The 21222-nt window shown below is 51.5% G+C and overlaps 1 protein-coding gene across 1 annotated transcript in view; it reads left to right on the top strand.

The window, feature by feature from the left end:
- The first annotated feature begins 9045 nt into the window (after nt 1–9045).
- TKT (transketolase) overlaps nt 9046–21222 on the top strand; it is a 30190-nt gene continuing 18013 nt past the window's right edge. Inside the window, exons 1-3 of the mRNA XM_049862590.1 lie at nt 9046–9270; nt 19509–19626; nt 20480–20593. Of these exons, the coding sequence (XP_049718547.1) occupies nt 9164–9270; nt 19509–19626; nt 20480–20593 (339 nt within the window). The 5' untranslated portion in view covers nt 9046–9163. The remainder of the gene's footprint in view (nt 9271–19508; nt 19627–20479; nt 20594–21222) is intronic.

The raw sequence follows: 21222 nt of genomic DNA, 5'->3' as shown, positions 1-21222 counted from the left end.
GGGAGCAGATCACCAGATCTCTCTCCCCTGGAGCAACTGGGTGGGTTCAAACCACCAAACTTTCTGTTATCAGCTGAGTGTTTAACATTGTACTGTGAGGACTCCTTATGTATATGGATACAAAAAAAAAAGACTGGAAGGAATAACCAAAATGGTATCAGTGGTAGTCTCTGTGTAAGGGACTATGGGAGATTTAAATTTTGTCTTTGTGTTTTTATCAGTCAGAGTTCAACCAGAGAAACAGAACAAGTGGGAGATACAGATTAAGAGATTTAGTTCAAGGAATTGGCTTTCTCGATTGTGGGGGCTGGTGAGGCAAGTCTGAAATCTGTGGGTCAGGCCCTCAGGAAGGGCGGGCTGGACTCTTGAGCACACAGTGAAGCCGCTGTCCACAGGTGGAATTTCTTCTTCCTCAGCCTTTCAACTGACTGAATCAGGCCCACTCAAATTACCTAGGATAACCTCCTTTACTGAAAATCAATTAATTACGGACTTTAATCACATCTACAAAATACCTTCACAGCGACACCTAGATGAGTGTTTGATGGAGTAACTGGGGACTGTAGCCTAGCCAAGTTGACACACGAAACTGACCATCACAGTACTTTTGTTAAATTTCCAGATTTTCTCCAAGGAACAAGTGTCATTTACATAATGTTTTCAAAAAGCAGTAAATGACAAACCTACAATAAGATACCTCTCTGTACCCACTAGGATAGCTAAAATAAAATAAAATAACAGAGGATGCAGAGAAATTGCAACCCTCATATGTTGCTAGTGGGGATGTAAAACAGTGCAGCCACATTGGAAAATTTGGCGCCTCCCCAAAAAGTTAGACCTAGAGTTATCACATGACCCAGAAATTCCACTCCTAGGTATATACCACAAGGATTGAAAATATACACCCATGCGAAAATAAACATTCATAGCAGTATTATTCATAATAACCCAAAAGTGAAAACAACTAATGTCCATCAACTAATGAATAGATAAACAAAATATGGTATATTCATACAACGGAACATTACTCAGGTATAAAAAAGGAATGAAGTATGAATTCATGCTACAACATGGATGACCCTTGAATTCATTACGTTAAGTGACAGAACCCAGTCACAAAAGAATCATTCACAAAATGATTCCATTTTTATGAAATTAGAATAAGCAAATCTATGGAGGCAGAAGGCAGATTAGTGCTTCCTAAAGACTAGGGGGAGGAATCCCTGGGTGGTGCAAACTGTTAACATGCTTGGTTGCTAACAGGAAGGTTTAAGGTTGAAGTCCACCCAGATGGGTCTTGGAAGAAAGGCCTAGCGACCTGCTTCCCAAAAAGTCAGCCATTGAAAACCCTACAGAGTTTCACTCTGACACACATAGGTCACCATGAGTTGGAATCGACTCTACAACATCTGGGGGAAAAAAAAAAAAAAGAGTGGGGGAGGAGGGAAATAAGGAGTAAATGGATCCAGGGTTTCTTTCTGGAGTGATGAAATGTTCTAAAATTAGATAGTGGTGATGGTTGCACAATTCTGGGATTATACTGAAAAAACACTTAAAATGGGTGAATTTTGTGGTATAAGAGTTACATTACAACATAGCTCTGTTTTGGGTTATAGCTCTGTGTGTGTGTGTGAGTTTTAAGCAATAAGTGAGAAAGGAAGTAGGAGAAAGAGCTGTGTATCTTTGGATGGGTTGACTCTCAACAAAGTTGGGGAGCTGGTGAGTTTATCTCCTGTCTCCAGGAGCCCTTTTCCCATCTTTGTCTGCCTCCGTGGCTCCATGGGGCCTTTTCATGGTGCCCAGGGCTCTAGAGTCTGGAGAAGTCCTGGAAAAAGCCATCTGTAAAACTCATCTCACGGTTTGCTCTTCTCCCTGCTCTTCCCTTTGCTTACCAGCCATGGGGGTCCAATACCCACCCCCCCCACACACCCGTACACGCCACTGCGAGGGAAAGCTTACAGACCTGGATCATGAGAGTGATGGTAGGCTTCCATCACTGCTGAGCCCAGCTGAAGCTACTTTTCCCAGGCAGAAAGTAGTCTCACCCACAGGGCCTGGCACCAAGGGAGCACTTGACATACAAGAATGAACCCATTTTACAGATGTGAGGAAACTGAGGCCCAGAGAAGGAGAGGGATCCACCCAAGGCCATGCAGGTCTCAGATCCTGTCTCTTCCCTGAGCGCTCTGGGACCTCTCCTGTTAGAGACAAAGGTGACTGAACTGCAGAACTGGACTTTCTGGAAAGCTCTTTGCCAAATATGTATCAAGAGCTTTAGAAAGGTAGCCACCCTCTCACCCAGTAATTCCCATTTAGAACTCTGGCTCTGAAGATAACCTGTCAGGAGGACAAGGACTTAAGTAGCAAAATGTTAACTTCAGGGTAATAAATAATGGTGAAAATCTGGAAACAGCCCAAGCACCCATTGCTAAGCTAAACCCAAACCTGTTGCCGTCGAGTCAATTCTGACTCACAGTGACCCTGTAGGACAGAGTAGAACTGCCCCATATGGTTTCCAAGTCTGCAATCTTTATGGAAGCAGACTGCCACATCTTTCTCCTGCAGAGCAGCTGGTGTTTCAGTTAGCAGCTAAGTACTGACATACTGTGCCACCAGAGCTCCTACCCATCACTAAAACCAAAACCAAACCTGTTGCCCTTGAGGCGATTCCAACTCATAGCAACCCTCTAGGACAGAGTGGAATTGCCCCATATGGTTTCCAAGGAACACCTGGTAGATTCGAACTGCTGACCTTTTGGCTAGCAGCCAAACGCTTAACCACTGCACCAGCAGGGCTCTACTCATCAGTAAAATAAACCAAAACCAAACCCATCACCCTTGAGTCGATTCCCACTCATAGCGACCCTATAGGACAGGGTAGAACCGCCCCATACCATTTCCAGGGAGCACCTGGTAGATTCAAACTGCCAGCCTTTTGGTTAGCTGCCATAGCTCTTAACCACTACATCACCAGGGTTTTCTGGTTAAATAAATGATGGTGGCACGATACACAGCTAGCAAAAACGATGTCTTTGAATTTTTAAATGATAATAGGGAAAAGGCAGGATAAAAGTGGTACATTTGATATGACCCATATAATGTGTTTAAAAAAAAAAAAAAAAGAGCCCACTCATAAATATAGCAGACACATATTGAGTACTGGCTCTGCCTGTTTTTTAGCCGTGCCTGACCACCTGATCTCAGGAGCACCCTCACTCTCCAGCCCCCTCAGGCCCTTGACCCTTTTATTGTCATAGCAATTATAATAAATCGGTACTTGTTGAAAGGACTGTTTAATTGTAGTCATTTTTGGGTGGTGGCATTATTTGTGATTTTAGTTTACTTTTAATTTTTCTGTACTGTCCAAGTCTTACAATGAGTATGTTTTGTTTCATTACTCAGAAGGGAAAAAAATACATTAAAAAAAAAAATGTCAAAAGAAGAGACATCAGAGAGGTTCATTGAGTTGACCAGTGTGTGAGCTCATCTTCCTGGGAACAACTTTATCAAAAGAGGCCTTTTCCCAAAAATGCCTCCCAAAGGGAATCTCAGGCACTGGGAGGAGAGAAGGATTTATTAAAAACCAATTGATCTGGTCCCTGGGTAGTGCAAAGAGTTAATGCTCTCAGCTCCCTACTGAAAGGTCGGCAGTTCAAGTCCACCCAGAGGCACCTTGGAAGAAAGGCCTGGCAATCTACTTCAGAAAAAAACACCCATTTAGGGGAAGATCAGTTCACCTGGATGGAGGGAAAAAAGGGGAATTAGTGCTTAATGGCACGGAGTTTCTGTTTAGGGCAATGAAGTTCTGGAAGTAGAGGTGATAATTGTGCAACACTGTGAATGTAATTAATGTAACCGAATTGTACGCTTAAAATGGCAATTTTTATGTTTTGTATATTTTACCACAATAAAAAGATATGTAATGAGTTAATCAACCCACAAGCGGACTGTAGTGAACGAATCCTCTACTGGGCACTGGTCGGGTGAAAGGCTGGATACAGACTCCACGAGGAATCATCCTAACCTCTCAGGCCGTAAGCCCTGGATATGAGTCAAAGCAAGCGTCCTGAGGACCCAGATTAGGATGTTGGCTCCGCTGCAAGGCCTGTGCCGGCTTAGGGCTCCACGCCCAGCCCAGGCGTGCCCACTGAACACACATGTCAACCCGGCTCTGTCAAAGCAATGCCCAACACCGCCACTCAGGGACGCAGCTGCTCGGTGCCGTTCCTGTCTCATCAGTGCCCACTCTGCGGACGGGCAGGAGCATGTCTCATCAGTGCCCACTCTGCGGACGGGCAGGAGCATGTCTCATCAGTGCCCACTCTGCGGACGGGCAGGAGCATGTCTCATCAGTGCCCACTCTGCGGACGGGCAGGAGCATGTCTCATCAGTGCCCACTCTGCGGACGGGCAGGAGCATGTCTCATCAGTGCCCACTCTGCGGACGGGCAGGAGCATGTCTCATCAGTGCCCACTCTGCGGACGGGCAGGAGCATGTCTCATCAGTGCCCACTCTGCGGACGGGCAGGAGCATGTCTCATCAGTGCCCACTCTGCGGACGGGCAGGAGCATGTCTCATCAGTGCCCACTCTGCGGACGGGCAGGAGCATGTCTCATCAGTGCCCACTCTGCGGACGGGCAGGAGCATGTCTCATCAGTGCCCACTCTGCGGACGGGCAGGAGCATGTCAGGGGAGCTTCACGCTGGATAGCAGAGCTAGGGCAGGAGGGGCTGCGCCACGAGCACCCACCGCCGGGGGCTTTGCTCCCAACCCAAAAACATCCAGGGCAGCAGCCTGGCTTATGGAACACAGGGGCAGCTTTACATAATCATGGGAAATCAGGGGGAAACGTACATTCATAAAAATGTACCCCACGCCCTGACCCCAACAGTATTTTTTTTCAAAACAGAATTTCGTTTTGCTTTTTTCTGATTATAAACGTTAAACATGTTCACGGCAACAAAATTCCAGCAAAACAGAAATACATAACGGAGAAACTGGACGTCCCTCTCAGTCTCAATCTCCAAAGGTCCCCACAGTTTGGAACCTATCCTTGCACACATGCATACATGCAGGCACACATGTCAGCGTGCACACATAAGTTTTTCTTTCTTTTTGGCAGAAATAGGATCACAGTCTACCTCCTGCTCTTCTTTGTTTTTACTCCATTAACAATGTATCATGGACATCTTTCCAGCACTGCTGGGCATTTTGGCTTTGCTGCTGTACATCACTCAGTCCTATGGGGCACCCAGGTCCGTCTAGCGCCAGAGCCCAAGGTCCTAATGGGCTCCCCAGTGTTTTTCTTTGAACCCTCCTTTGGAGGTTCTCAGACTTCCAAAATATAATTGCCTGAAGTTCTTCTTAGAAACGTAGGGTCCTGAATCCCGAGCCAGGGACTGGAATCGAGAAGGTCAAATGTGGTGCCCAGGGATGTACATTTGTAAAAGCTGCTTCTGGCAAGTCTTGTGACCTAGTCAGCTAGAGGACAGTCATGTTTGGTTGTCGGGACCATTAAGGGACTACTTTTGCCTGCAAGCTCTGTTCCCATATCAATATACCCTGGCACAAACCCATTTCTCAGGAGGTGCAGTCTTCACCCTGACCAGGGAAAATGATTGCACACTAGGCTGTGTACACATCCCCAAGCCACCTCTCAGGCCCCCTCCAGCCCCTGCCCTCTGCCATCACAGACATGTGTCCAGGTGGAGCTTCCGTCGGTATCATCTCCAGCCATGGAGTTCCTGTTTGAGGGGAACTATGGAGGCCTTTGCTGTGAGAGCCTGGGTTCTTGTGTCCGGCAACAGGCCAGGTGCCCAAGGCTGAGCAGTGGAAGGAGCTGGGCCTTGGCTCTGCCCTGCGCCTTAGCCAAAGCACAGGCTTTTTTGGAAGGGCAAGAAGGAGCCATGTTACGCTAGCCTGCACATACCAGGTCAGGGCACACAAGAAACTGCATGAGAGAGCCGTGTCTCCCTCTCTCTCTCCCTCTCAGATGGTTCCGAAAGCCTTGCATGTGGCCATCTCTGGATCCCTGCAGCACCCAGCAGATGTGGGAAATGCACACCACACTGCCAGTCTCCTGTGCCAGTTGCCCATGCTGATCAGTCCTGGCATTTCCTGCTCAGCCTGCGTGTAACCTCAGAATTCTGAGGCTCCACATTCTACTGCAAGCAGCCATTTCAATCCATCGGCACTGTCACAGCAACCAAAAGCTATTTGCCACCCCAATAACAATAATAGGTTCATGTCTCCCCCTCAGCATACCCGTTTTTCCCTTAAGTCCCTTTTGGTGGCCCTGGAGATCCCCAGGGAGCCAGCTGTGGGGGGAATTGCAAGTGATGACTTGCACTGTCCTGGCTCCATGAAGTGTGGCCTTCTTCGCAGGCGCTGTGTGGGTCCTGGGGGCTGCTCTCATTCCAGTTGTGTGGTTCTGTGGCTTTTGCTGGTACCTGATGGTGGCAGCATGATGCCTATGCCACTTCCTCCCCTCCAACATGGCACCTTTTTCTCCCAACTCCTAAGAAGGGCAGGGATGGAGGACGTGGCCTGGGTAGCCAGATTCCATCCGCTGAGGCCTCCTCGATGACATCTCTCGAGTGCAGTTCTGGCACTTGCTGACTGCGTGACCTCGAGCCAATCAACTTCCACGCTTTCATTCCACTGGCATTTACTGTGTGCCTACTGTGTCCGAGACAGAGTCGTAGGCCCTGAGGGTACAGCCGTGGACACGAGGATGCATCCCTGCGGTGGCGGAGCTGACAGAGGTCATACAGACAGGAGGGGAGGGCTGTAGATGGGAAGGAGGTGCTCTAGAACAAGGCCTGTGAGGAGCTGGGAGGGTGGCTTTGCCAGCTGAGGGAACAGCAGGTGCAAAGGCCTCTAGGTGGGAGTGAGCTCAGTGTTTCTTAGGGACAGCAAGGAGGCCAGCGTGGTTGGAATGGAGTGGTGGGGTGAGTGCAGGCCAATGGGAGAGAGGTCGGGGGAGGCAGAGGGTGTAAGCCATGGAGGAGTCTGGATTTTATTCTAAGGGTAAATGGAGATAGGGCAGCTGGGGGGGGCAGGGTGGGGCAGGGGGGCGGGAGGCGCTAAGCTGGGAGCAATGCCAGTTCTCTCTGGGACCCATGGGGCGTGTGACCAAGAGACTGAGAGGATGGGGGACAGGAGCTCAAGATGGCAGCAGGAGGCCAGGCAGGAAGTTGTGACCAGCAAGACAGAATGTCTCCCTCTCAAGCGCCATGTTGATTTATGAGGTATATATGGCCTAATGAAGACCCAGGACCTGGGGAAGAGGGGGGCCACCCTAGATGAACAGGATGTTGGCAACACCTTTAGCCAGGTCAGGATTCCGGTTCCAAAGCCGATGGGGAAAGGTCAAGAGCTCCCCAAACATGGCTGAAACCCTGGATGAAATGGCCCCATTCACCTGGAACCCCAGGATGAGAAGAAGCTGCTCTTGGGGTCTGTAGGGCCCCATGGTGTGGGGGGGGACATTTTTCTTTCCATCACTGCTGGGTCTCTGAAGCCATGGTGAGTCCTGTACCACCATCAGAGACCAGGGTAGGCAAGGATGGCAAGGATTGGTCCTGTTAAACAGATGGGGAAACTGAGGCTTGGAATAGGAAACCATTGAACTAAGCCACAGATTTGGGAGGCACAGAGCTGTCACAAGGCTCCCCAAAAGGTGTGTCCCCTCTTACCAGGCTGAAAGCGGCCTGAGGGCAGAGGTGGCAAGAGGCCTACCAGGCCTCTGAAGGTGGCGTACTCTGGGCCACCTCACTCCAATCCAAGCCCACAGCCCTTACCAGCCAGATGCCAATGGGATGGTCCTCAGGTGCACAGGCTTCTGCAGGCTGGGCCACAGGAGCTGGTGCCGTGTGATGCCATGCCAAGGGGTCTGGCAGTCGGACCAGCTGAGGAGCAGCCTGTCCTGACTCTGCGTTCTTCTGAGTCAACTCCCGCCTGGGAGTAAGGTGGGAGACTCACCCACGTTCAGTCCATTATCCCACACGAGGAGTTCTGAGTGTGGCCTATATGGGGACACAGAGGGACACAGGCAGGCCTGGTGCCTCCCCTGGCTCTCTCAGGGCCTAGCATCAGCCTGACCTGATTCAGGCCCCTGCTCAGCCCCCAGTTTGAAGGACCTGCTTTTCTCTCTCCTTGGTAAAATGGAGCTTCCTCTTTTGTAAAATGCGTGTTTTAATGGTATAGGCCTCACAGGGCGTGTATGTGTGTGGTGGGGGGATTCAGTGAGGTGGTGCCTTCCCTCCTCTGGACAGCCTCACCCCCCTGGGGGGCTATAGGGTCTGCTAACAGAGGAAGTGGGTGCTTCTGTCGCTATAAACCTGGAAGAAACCCCAGTGTTTCTAGGCTCTAATAATGTGTGGAGGGGCTGCCCCTAATAATTTCTCAGTTAACATTAGCTAGTATTATCCTTGCTGCTACTAATTATTCCCATTTCCATAATCCCCCATCTTCCTTATAGGCCCCTAAAGCCCTACACTCTCTTGGAGCTCCCTGACCTATCACCCACCTCACCAAGCCTCAGTTTGTTCATCTGTGAAATGGGATTAACAATGAAGCCTCCCTTCTCAAGTCCACCCAGGGTAATGCTGAAGAAGGAGCATGGTCAATAGTGAAGATGCCAGTCAACAGTCAGACTCAGAGCCAAGCATGGAGCCTAGAATTATTATTGTTATTAATAGTGTGTGCGGCTAATACCCGAAGCGAATGGCCTGACACACCGGAAACCCAAGCATAGGACCTGGCCGGGCACCCCAAGCGTGGCACACACGAATCTGGCATGCCATAGCTGGCAGTAAAAGTCAGGGAGAGATTAAATGAGTGGCTAGAGTCGGCCTCAGCCTCCAGGGCCTCGGTTCCCCTTCCTCCCCGCCCAAGTCAGTGTGCAGTGGCAGCGCCCCGGGACACGGGGCGGGCGGCGGGGCGGGGCCGGCGGCTGCAGAGCGGCCTGGGGTGATCCCGGCGCCCCGCCCCACCCCGCCCCGCCCCGCCCCGCCCCCATGGGCGGGCCCAGGGGCTCTTAACGCGCCCGAGCGCGGCGCCCGGCCCCAGCCGCTGCCGGTCGCTGCCCGAGCCGCCGCCGCCTCTCCGCGTCCTCGTCCTCGTCCTCCCCAACCATCCATCCTCCTCGCCCGGCCGCACTATGGAGGGTTACCACAAGCCCGACCAGCAGAAGCTGCAGGCCCTGAAGGATACGGCCAACCGACTGCGTATCAGCTCCATCCAGGCCACCACGGCGGCGGGCTCGGGGTGAGTCGGGGCGCGGGGGCCGGGGAGGGGGCGCCCGGCACGGGCGGGGCTCAGGCAGGGCTGGAGGAGCCGTTTGCGCCGGCCGGGTGTCGCGCCGCACGATGCGGCCATGAGGAAGGCGGCCGGGGGCGCGGTCAGATGGCGGAGGCGCGGGCCTCAGCGCCACCCGGTGCGCGCGCCTCGCAGGGTCCCTTCCGCTGCGCCGCCCTTTCCCGCCCCGACTGCTTGCGGCTTGGCGTGCGGGCCTCTGGGCGACTCAGGCCGGCTTTGCCTCTGGCTAGACTCCGGTTACTGGCTGCACTGTGGCGCGAAAGGCTGGGCTAGTCGTTCGCAAAGCCCCCTCTCCGACCATGCCGGGAAGGCCACCATTATTGCGCACCCACTGAGAACCAGGCCCTTTGCCGTGTGCTCTCCATGTACGCTCTCTTCGGCTGCCTCACAACCTTGTGCAGGCGCCACTGGTAACGTTCCGACTTAAAAAAAAAAAACAAGCCTGTTGCGATATAGTAGATTCCGACTCATAGCCACCCTGTAAGGACAGGGTAGAACTTCCCCATAGGGTTTGCAAGGCTGTAAATCTTTAGGGAAGCAGACTGCCACATCCTTCTCCTGCGGAGCAGGCTGGTGGGGTCGAACCATCAACCTTTCGGTTAGCAGCCGAGCGCTTAACCACTGTGCCCCCAGGGTTCCTCCGCCTTACAGATGGGTAAACTGAGGCTCAGAGTTTAAGTCAGTTGCCCAAGGACACATAGCGAGAGCTGGGATTTGAACCCAGGCATCCTAGCTAAGGATCCCCTTTTTTAACCCCCATCTCCCAAGGACTCTGGGCTCATAGGTGGGGAGCGGATACCGCAGCCGGGCCTACACCCCACTTCAAGCTAACCCTTCCCTTTTACCACTTCAGCTTGCCATCACCCCTGGGCTGGGGTCCGAATTCGGAGCAAGGGAGGTGTCAGGATGGGTGAGCAGAGTGGAGAAGGCGGCCACGTGGTTGCAGAACCCTTGCGCCCTGTATGAAGGGGAGGTCTGGGATCAGAACTGGGGCGGGGCGGGGCAGGGCAGGGTGAGGGAGGAGCAAGAAGGAGGTGAGACCTGGAAGGCTAGGAAGACCAGTTCCAGGGCCTCGGGTGGGAACGAAGTCCTGGGTGCAGGGCCAGCCGCAGGTGCACTTTCTCCAAGGTAGGGTGCCCATCCTCAAGAGCCTCACCACCCCTCCCAGACTTCTTGACTCAGAAGGTGGAGAAGGGCTGTTGCTGAGGAGCCTCTTGCATAGATGGCCAGTAACAGTGACAGTGATAATAGCAGAGGCCCACTGCACAGCTGGAGGTGTCCAGTAGGTAGTTGAGAGTGTCAGCCATGAGTTGCTTCAAAGTCCGTATCCTCCTCTGTGAAATAGGGACAGTAAGAGCATCTGCCACTGAAGTGTTGGTGAGGATTCAGGTGCCCCCCCCTCCCCGGGGCTCTGTATGTGACCTTGGTGATGGGTTCATACAATCATTTTGAGGACTGTTGGGGTGAGGGGGTGGTTAGGGTGATTTGATCAGGTTTCTAAGGACCTTCAGAGCAGAACTGTGTGTTTGGAACAAAGACAAGACTTTGGCTTCTGGCTAATTTCATACAGGTTGTGTTATTAAGAAGTAAATCTCTTTTGCCCTGCATGGTGGGTACACATCCATCCTTGGTGCCATTAAGATACACTTAGAAAGGACTAGATCCCACCCGGCTAGAGGCCATTTCTCTCCCACCCCACCCTATGCACACTTTGGGCCTATTATCTCTCTTGGGTTTGTATCAGTCCTACCTACTGTGTGGAAACCTGGTGGCGTAGTGGTTAAGTGCTATGGCTGCTAACCAAAGGGTCGGCAGTTCAAATCCGCCAGGTGCTCCTTGGAAACTCTATGGGACAGTTCTACTCTGTCCTATAGGGTCACTATGAGTCGGAATCGACTCGATGGCACTGGGTTTGGTTTTTGGTTGGTTTACCCACTGTGTTGGGTACCCACTGCCTGGCTCACTCCTAAGGCACACAGTAGGTCCACATACCCTATATTGCACTGGTACTGCTCATTTGGTATTCCTGTGGTCATTTCAGGGCCATTCACCCAGCAGGGCCTTATTGAGCCCTGCTGTGTACTGTGAGGTGTCAAGCCAGGCCCCCGAAAGTCTAGCTGGAAAGACAGCAGTTAGCCAATTAGTGTTAAATATGTCTGAGGATCTTGTAGAGTAAGATAAGACCTGCATACAATGACAGGGTGGCTGAGCAGGTCAGTAGGTGTTCCTCATGTGACACAGAGCATCCTTTATTGCTAATATTGTCCCATGTATTCTTGGAGTAACTCTGAGAGAGATTCCATTGTATTCCCACTTTATAGATGAGGAAACTGAGACTAGTGTGTTAAGTGACTTTCCCAAGCTGACAATTGATGACTGATCCATACTGCCCACTGTGGGGCTCAAATTATTATGGAGATGTCATCTTGGGTAAGTGGGTGAGGTGGCATTTGCATCAGACCATGGAGAATGGGGAAAAAATTGGAAAGGGGAATTTTGGGAGAAATGAAATGACATGTACAATTATAGGCAGATTCCCAAGGGGGTCAGATGGGTCCCTTAGGTCTTCATTAGGTAGTTGAATTCCTATTTCCACCCAGAAAAGATCCTGTGTGTGTTTGCTGAGAGTTGCAACCTTGATTACATTGTAACACCGTATGGAGGAACTCACTGAACTCAAAAAGTATCCATTGCAGAAAGAAAAAAGCTTGTCTAAAATACAGTGTTTCCTGTGTGTTTGTGAATATGTGTGTAAAAGATGCAGGAAAGAAATACTTGAAGAAAACTTATTTTTCAGAAGGAAGTAACATTGCTATGTAATCCCTGTCGCAAGAGAAGTTGTGAAAGGTGTGTGCTAAGAGTGTATGTGTGTACACGAAAAATAATAAAGGGAGAGTTGACATAAGGGCAGTTTTCTGGTCCCCAGGATGTTTATTTTGAGGCCCACTATTGGTTTACTGGTGGTGCAGTAGTTAAGCACTTGGCTGCTAACCAAAAGGTTGGCAGTTTGAACCCACTAGCTGCTCCCTGGAAGAAAGATGTGGCAGACCGCTTTCCTAAAGATTTACAGCCTTGGAAACCCTATTAAAAAAAAAAAAAACATTACCGGTTCTGACTCATGGGGCAGTTTTACTCCACCCTATAGCATTGCAATAAGTTGGAATCAACTCAGTGGCAGTAAGTTTGGCTTTTGGTTTTTATTCCCTCACTGAGTACCTGGGTGGTGCAGACAGTTAAGTACTCAACTACTAACCAAACGGTTGGCAGTTTGAACCCACCTAGAGATGCCTCGAAAGACAGACCTGGTGATCTGCTTCCAAAAGGTCACAGCCATGAAAACCCTATGGAGCAGTTCTACTCTGCACACATGGGGTCGCTATGAGTCTGTTTGGTTTGGTTTTTTGGTGTTCCCTCATTGCAGTGGGAGTTCCATTCCCTTGAGTGAAAGCTGAGTCCCAAGGCCCTGGACCAATCTGGGTACCCCTCGGGTCAAGCATTTTTTAAGAAGCCCTGTATCAGGCTGGCTTTGATCACATCTTCTGATAGTCACCCACTGAGGCTGGACATTCTATGAGTCAGAACCCAGGCTGTAGGTTTCTGGATTCAGAAGTTCCAATTTCTTGATAGCTATCCCATCCCTGTCCCCCTGGCAAGTAACGTGTCCTCCCCAGCATGAGGACACTGGCCTCTGTCAGGAAAGCTGGGCCTGGAGGTGGAGGGGCAAGCCTTCACAAAGGGCTCTTTGTTGAGGCAGCACCCACAGTGGCCAGAGCTCCCCTGGGCCATCTCCTTCCACGTGCTGAGGGACAGTGGCAGTGATCCAGCTTATGCTGGAAATGAAAAATGAGACCCAGTGGCCTTGTCAGAGTGGCCTGGATGGTGAAGAGTTCTCAGTTCTCACTTACTAGGGCTAGACTATGACGTTATCCAAATGGTCCCAAGTGTCATCTGAGGATGCCATCCAAATCCCTGGGCAACTTGGTACCCATGCAGTGCTTCCAGACCACGGGAGGGTGGTCTCCTGTAACCCACAGCTCTGCTTTGGGGATTGCTGGTGGGTTTCATCCAGACCTGGCTAGTGGGCACAAGGAGACCAGGAATCTAACCCTGGCTCTGCTTGGAGCAGCTGCAGCCTTGTCATTGAGACTCTTCCCTTTCCAGGGCCTCAGTTTCCCCATCTTTAAAGAAGAGGTTCGTAGATAGGTGATTTTCAAACTGGCTCCCTCAGGAGTAGGGCTGGGGGAGCTGAGTGTCCAGGCTCTGGAGTCCCGTCCTAGTGTCTGTGAGACCTTGAAGTGGCTGGAGGTGTGGGCCCCCTTCCTGCGTCCCAGCTCTGGCATTCGCGGAGGCTTCAGCTGAGTGCTCAGTCAGCCACAGCATGGCCCAGGCCCTTCAGTCTCTGCCTTCTCTGGACAGAGAACGGCTGCCAGGGACCTGCTTCTCCATTCAGGCTGCCTGGGTCCCTAGCTCCTGCCCCAGCCTGGCCCGGACTGAGGCAAGAGTGAAGCCGGTTGAGATTGCCCCAACAGCAGGGTGTTTCCCAACTCAGTGTGAAGGCACCCGGCTGCCCTGGAAGGACTTGGTTCTTTGCCCGGGTGACCTCTGCAAGGTTGATGTTCGATGTTTCTTGAAGCTGGGAATGAGGTGCAGCTCTCTGCATCCCACCCCCCACCCCCAGTTAGGGTCTGGCTGATATATTCTTGTAGCTTCCTGAGAACTCTGACTGCCCTCTGGCCCCTGGTTCAGTTCTGACTGCTGGACTTCGCCTCTGCTTAGGTACACCTGTTGTCACCTGGAGCCTGGCCTGACAAAATCAGGAACTCCGTTATTGCCACAGACCACAGTTGCCTGCCCTGGGTGCCCAGACACCTCCGTGAGGGCAGGGACCTGATAGAGCTGCGTTCTTGGGCAGACTGTGCTCTGTGTCCTGAATGGGGAGGCAAGGTCCATTTAGAGTAGGGTGGGATTAGGGGAGCCGGGGTGATTCCACCAGCAAACGGGTCTGGCTGACCGGGGTGCACACTGCTGGGGCTCCTTGCTCAGAAGTTGGTTACATTCATGGCCTGCATGTAATCTTTTGATCTGGGCAGGGCAGTGTGGACACCTGGAGAGCTTCCTGTCTGGGGCTCTCTTAGCACTTTTTCCTCCTTTTAAAACAAGTTATTAAAGTTGTTGCTGTTGACAGGTTGTGTGACCTTGGGCAAGTCATTTGCCCTCTATGGGTTTTAGTGGTCCTATCCTCAAAATGAGGAAAAGGTTAGACTCAATCCCTGATACTAATAAGAGCTAATATTGACTGAGCAACTACTGTTTGTTATACACCCTGCCAGGCTCTTCACGCACACACACTGCCTCAGTCAGTTAGCTTTTATTATTATCTCCATTTTACAGTGAGGAAACTGAGGCACGCAGAGAGGTCATTTCCCCAAGGTTGCATCATTTAATCATTTGTGCACTCAGTTGATGCCCAGCGCTGCTGAGGCCTGAGGACACAATAGTGAAAGGACTCAAAGTCCCTGCCCTCTGGGAGCTTGGATTGTAGTAGGCTAAACGGGTAGTGCATAACCACATAGTGTTGGGTGGTGGCGGGTGTGAATTTGGGAAAGGAGAGGTATTTTAGATTGTGTAGTCAAGGAGCGCTTCTCGGAGGAGGTGACGTGAGGGCAGAGACTTGAAGAAACCAGCCAAGATCTGGAGTTAGAGGTCCTTTCCAGGCAGGAGCCAGCTTGGGCATTTCAGGGAACAGGAAGAACAAGGACTGCTTCTGAGGTTCACTTCTACCTTGAAATCCTAGGAGTTTCTCTTGAGTATTAAATGTGTATGTGTGTGTATATAAATATGTATGTATAATATAAATATATAAAACCAAACCCATTGCCATCGAGTCAATTCTGACTCATAGCGACCCTATAGGACAGAGTAGAACTGCCCCACAGAGTTTCCAAGGAGCGCCTGATGGATTCAAACTGCAGACCCTTTGGTTAGCAGCCATAGCACTTAGCCACTATGCCGCCAGGGTTTCCAAATATAATATATAAAAAATACTGGTAACTTCCTGGTTCTTAAGCTGGGTGGTAGGTATATACAGGTTCATTGTTTATAATATAATATATGATATATTATTATAAGCTTAAGAACCAGGAAGTTACCAGTACTTTAGAAGCTCCCTTCTGTACCCCTCCCCTAGGAGGAACTACACTCTGAATTTTGTGTTATCATTCTGTTGATATAGTTTGATATTTTTATATATTCATAAGCAATATGTTTGGCCTTCTTGGCTACACAAATTCTTCTGCAGTGTGGTTTTTTCACACCCGTTTGTAAGATGATATTGATGTTGGATCTGTGAAGTATAGTTCGCTCAGTCGTTACTGTGTGATATTCCACTATACACGTGTGTTGCGGTTAAACTATTCTGTTAATAGACACCTGGTAGTTTCCCAGTCGTGCTGTTACAGACATTTTAAGGGACAATCCTGTGTATGTTTCCTAAAGTATGCATATATGTTTCTCTGGGTATGTTCTTACCAGTAGAGTTGTTAGGTCTTAGGGAAATTTGCATTGTGAAGTTTTCTATTTCTTCTTGAGTCAGTTTTGGTAAATTACCTTTCCCAGAAATTTTTCTGTTTTCATATTTATTTGCATCTGGTTGTTCAGCATATTCTTTTGAATCTCCAGTGCAGATTCAAATGGAATCTCCTTTCCATTTTTTTATTGCTTTTCTCACAAGTTTGCTATTTTATAGCTATTGGCTTTGATTCTTTTTACTGTATATGTCGCTCCTATTTCATAGGTTTCTGTTCTTTGTTATCTTCTTTTCAAGTTGGACCTTAGCTATTGGTTTTCAGCTTTCTTCTTAGGGTACTTATTTCTTCCCCATAACAAATTTTTTTTTTCTTCTTTTGCATCTTTAAGCGTTGAGGTCTGCCTCAGCGAGGCTGTTATAGTTGCTTTACCTCCCTGGTTTGTTCATTTATTGGTTGACTGCACAGTTGTGGGGCTGCTTGTGATTTAGCCCCACAGTGTGTGTATGGTGAGAGGGAGGGGGGGCACTGTGTTAGCGGAAGCTTACGTCCGTCTTCTCTTAAGGAGCACAGCCAGAAGGTGAGGGATCTTCTCTGGCCTTTTCTACAGGAAAGCCTGTGAGGAGGCAGAGTGAGTGCTAAAGGAAGGATCAGAAGCCCACCTGCAAGGAAACATCTGGAAGAATGTGTGTCCTTCCAAGTGGGAAGGGAGGGTAGTTGGGCCTACCTCTAAACTTGCAGCACCAGCTTCATAGATTGAACTAAAAAAAAAAGTTAACCGTAGTGGCCATTAAGGCCAACGCAGGGTTTTCGAACAGCCTCTCAAATCTACTTGTCGGCACTGAACCCGCTGCCATAGAGTCATTTCTGACTCAGAGCAACCCTATAGAACAGAGTAGAACTGACCCATAGGGTTTCCAAGGAGCTGCTGGTGAATTCGAACTGCCGACCTCTTGGTTAGCAGCCACGCTCTTAACCGCTGAGCCACAGTGCATCTCAGAGTCTGGCATGTAGTAGAAGCTTGAGAAATCAAAACTGGCTGAAAGAAGGAATGAACTTGGTTAAAACAGGGCACTGTGTTTGCAGTGACAAGGTCAGTGAGGGGTGGTAGGATAAGATCCTCTGTAGCCCCGCCTCAGGCAAAGTGGAACAAGCCTGCTTGCTTCCAGTGGGTGACAGGTGTGTTGTACAGCACCGAGGGATGGGGCCTCTACCTGCAGTTGTCAGACCCAGGACAGGCTGAGGTTGCAGGAAAAGCTCAGGCCCTGAGGCTACAGGCTCAGTACACTTTCGGCCCCAAAATAACTGTGTCCTGTGTGCTCAGCACTTTGCATTTTGTAGAGCCTGATCTCAGCTCTTCTTTCTCATCTGCCCTGTGGCCAGTGAGGGGATCATGGTCCCGGCCTGGGCCTGCAAATACGTTGGAGGCACTGAGTTGTGGCGGATGATAGTGGTTCATGGTGGCCCGGGCACTTCGCATGCATTATCTCACTGGGTTCCCAGGTGCCCCTACCCAGAACTCCATTTACAAATGAAGACGCTGAGCCTTGCTCAGGCCACATGGCTCATGAGTGGCACATCCCCGTATCCCCACCCCAGGACACTTTGCAGAGGGCCAACCCTGACGCTTCTCTCCCACCTGGGGTGGAGTACAGTGGGCACATGGCTCCCAAGAGTCCCTTATTTTGTGTGTCTTTCTCGGGCATGGAGACAGTGCCAGGAGCATAGCTGACACACCCTTGGAGGAAATAACACATTGCAGGCCCACCCTTTGTGGGCCTAAACAAGGAAGGGTTAATTTCTACTACTTTCAACTTGTGGTCTCTCTCCATGGGTAACTTTTTCTCTTCCCCCAGGTCCACTCTGCTTGGGCCTACTGGCACTTATAAAAGCCACTTGTGCCATCATACCATTCCTGCAGAGACCCTTCCCAGTGGGAATGTCACCCTGGGGTCTTCAGGTGAAGGGGACAGGTGGAGCCCCATCTCCTGTCCTCCTTTCTCCTTGGAGCATGCCCAGTGTGCACCCACATTCCCCCGTCTTCCTTACAACAAGGGGATAGGGCTGCCCTCGGAGGCAGGAAGGGCAGGAGGTGTTGACTGAAGCTTGGCACTGGGGACGAGGGTTTGGGGTCCCACCAGTCAGAAAAAGCGTTCTCGTTTACGTTTCCTCACCTCCCTCTTTCAGGTATAGTGTCTTTTCCTCATGACCAGGAGCTCGTAGAAATGGTTAAGTATGAGGTGACAGTGTGCCGAGAATGTGGGTACTAAACCAGCATGGACAGTTCTCTGGATTTCTCTACTAACAAGTCTGCACTGGGAGTGACTCACCCCTAACCTGGTGGGGACGCCGACTGGATGTGGGAGGGTGGCTCCTGTGAACGGCAGATGTTGCATGTGATCTTGGGTTTAGCATTGGGCATGTTTCAGGGTGAAGGGCCTCAAGAAGAGCAGGGTCAGCAGCATCACAGGCCTGAGCGCAGCTGCGTGGACAGGAGGCCAGGAGGCATGTGCCCCAGGGCTGACATCTTGACAAAACTGTGTGGACCAGAAGGCTTTGAGTTAGCCAGGAATTACAGCATGCCCCAGCAGGAACCCCAAACTCTGGCCCCCATTTCTGGGGGCTGCATTAATTCCCTAAGTAGATCCTAAGAGATCTGAACTTGTATCATCTCTAAGGTTTAATTCTTGCATTTTCTGTTGTTAGTTCCTTTGCCCGGTAGCCATTCAAACAGCTGATTGATTATTAGAACAAGAGGCTAGGAAGAGGGGAGCCCCTCAGCCCCACCACTCCAGGTGGAGGGGCAGGCCCTTGCTCTGGTTGGCCCCACCTCAGCCCTTGTCTACAGGCAGAAGAGATTTTTATTTTTACATGGTTGTAGCCTTTGTAGAAGGTGGGATTGTGTACTTTGCTGTTTAAATTCTGCACAAAAGCACGTTTCCTAGCTGCTACACCAGCCCTCGAAATGCCCATTAGAAAGGCTACCAAGTAGCCAGTGATGCTGTTGTGAAGACCAAAGCCCAGTGTTTCAGACTGCAGACCCCTGTACTGAGGCTCCTGGGAGGCTCTGGTGATGAGCCTCCATTCCTTACACCCTGCCCCATGGACCCCAAGGCCTGGTACCCCTGGGGTGCCACTCACAAGTGGACAGAACTCTGGGCAGTCCCACTGGGATGTAGCTCATTGTCATAGAGACCTAACCACCCCTAGTCCTTTCTCATGGTTCTGAGTCTTTAGACTCCTAGGAGCCCTGAGGTGGGAACTGGACTCCAACCACCCCCAACCTTGGGCTGTCTAGGGAGCTTCCGTGCCCTCAGGCTGGCTCTGCTGTGTTGTCTTTCCTGGGCCCCTCCTTTCTTACCCTAGACTAGCCCCAGAATGTTTCTGTTCCCATGACTCTGAGGCTCTGGGCTGGTGGTCCCTAGGAGAGTGTGACAGTCGCTGGTACCTACCAGCTGGCCCAGACCCCAAGCCACCAGCAGTGGCCTCCTGGACACCCTCTGCCCCCTCTCAGGCAGGAGGAGTGTGTGGTTCCAATAAGCCAGGCCTGTGTGGCTTCCTGGGACCTGCACCCACAGGTCCCTGTGCACGGTCTGGGGTGAGCGCTGTGGGCCAGGGTGCAGGGCTGTGACACATGTGTCTGTCTTCTCTCCTGGACCACAGCCACCCCACATCATGCTGTAGTGCCGCCGAGATCATGGCTGTCCTCTTTTTCCACACCATGCGTTACAAGGCCCAGGACCCCCGGAACCCCAACAACGACCGCTTCGTGCTCTCCAAGGTAAGAGCCCAGCCTGCCCGCCACCACTGCCCTTTACTGTGGCCCTGGAACCGTGAGAAGGGGCTGGTAGTGAGTGACCTCTGAGGAGAGTCCCCAGCCCCGGCCCACCCTTCCTAGCCCCTCCCTCCCGTGCTGTGCTGGCACAGCTGATTAGCTTAGCCCGAGTGGACGACTGCATGACTGCAGTAATGGGTTTCTTGTCCTTGAGCCCAGGTGCATTAACCCAGAGGATGGGCTGTGGGCAGCGGAAATGACTGACTGCATGTTCCGTCCATCCTTGGGGTTTACAGCCAGGACTCGAATCCAGGGCTGGGTTACAGCTTTGTGGCTTTCCACATGCGTCTTACTGGGTTGTGCCAACATCCTGAGGCCATGGCTTCCTTCCCTCAGGTGTGGTGGTGCACTGAGGCAGGGTTCAGGGAGGGGGGTGACACCCTGTACCACCCCTTCTGAGTGAGAATCCCAGCCACAAACCATGTTGCGGGGCCTCCTGGCACCCCTGAAATCCACCTGTACCAAGGCCTGGCTCTGTGGCCTCTGGTCTCTCCAGGCAGGCGTTAAAGCTCAGAAGCCTGTCCAAGTCCTTCACATGCCAGAAGCCGTGGATTAGGGTGGCCGGCTGCCGGCTAGCATTTGGCCTTGTCCAGTGTCCCAGCTGTGCACCCCCTGCAGCTGTCCTAGGGCTGCCGGCCTTGGCTGTGGGAACTTTGGCCTGAAAACCAAGAGGCCTCACTTGCTTCCTGACACCAGATACCCTGGCCAGCCAGCTCTGCCGGGACCTGGGTTTCGGTGTGCAGCCGGAACAGCATCAGCTCCCGTCTGACCCCCTACCCTGCCACCATCTGCTCTGCAGGGCCATGCAGCGCCCATCCTGTACGCGGTCTGGGCTGAGGCTGGCTTCCTGCCCGAGGCAGAGCTGCTAAACCTGCGGAAAATCACCTCAGACCTGGATGGACACCCCGTCCCGGTGAGTGCACCCCACCGGGGGCGTCACGGGCTCTGTCTCTACTTCCTATTTCCTAAGGCATGGGGTAGGCCTGCTCAGAAGCTGAAGGTGTTGAAAGGCAGAGGAGGGTGTGAAGGTGAGGAAGGGGAGAAGTGTTTTCAGGGCACGTTGAATTTACCTTGAGCTGGTGCTGAAGGACGAGGCCTTTCAAGGCCCCAGACAAGGGTGCTCTGGGTTGACTTCAGGAAGGGCCTCTCCTCAAGCACCAGCTACCCAGCTTCCCTTCCCACTGGGCCACCCTGGCCACCTAGACAAGCTCAGGAGGAGGGGCTCATTGAGGAATCAATACGGGGGGGGTCACAGCAGGATCCCAGTGACACCCCAGGGAGGGGATCCGTTTGCTCCTCGGGGTGGCAGCTGATGTCACTGCAAATGTTCAGAGTTCTGGGTTACAATGAAAACCGTCCCTTCCCCCCCAGCATGAGCACCCCCTGGGGCCAAATGTTTTACATCAATTTTGTCCTGATTTCTCCCAGCCACTCTGTAAGGTGGGCAATGTGGGCTCTATTTTCAGATGAGGAAACTGAGGCTCAGAGGAGTTCAAGTCCCAGCCTGAGGTCACACAGCTCGCAAGTGGGCACAGCTGGGAT

Source organism: Elephas maximus, chromosome 20 (genome assembly GCF_024166365.1).
Source record: "Elephas maximus indicus isolate mEleMax1 chromosome 20, mEleMax1 primary haplotype, whole genome shotgun sequence".
NCBI classification, from domain to species: domain Eukaryota; kingdom Metazoa; phylum Chordata; class Mammalia; order Proboscidea; family Elephantidae; genus Elephas; species Elephas maximus.
The sequence above is the reverse complement of the archived record's forward strand: the minus strand, read 5'-3'. Positions and strand labels throughout refer to the sequence as shown.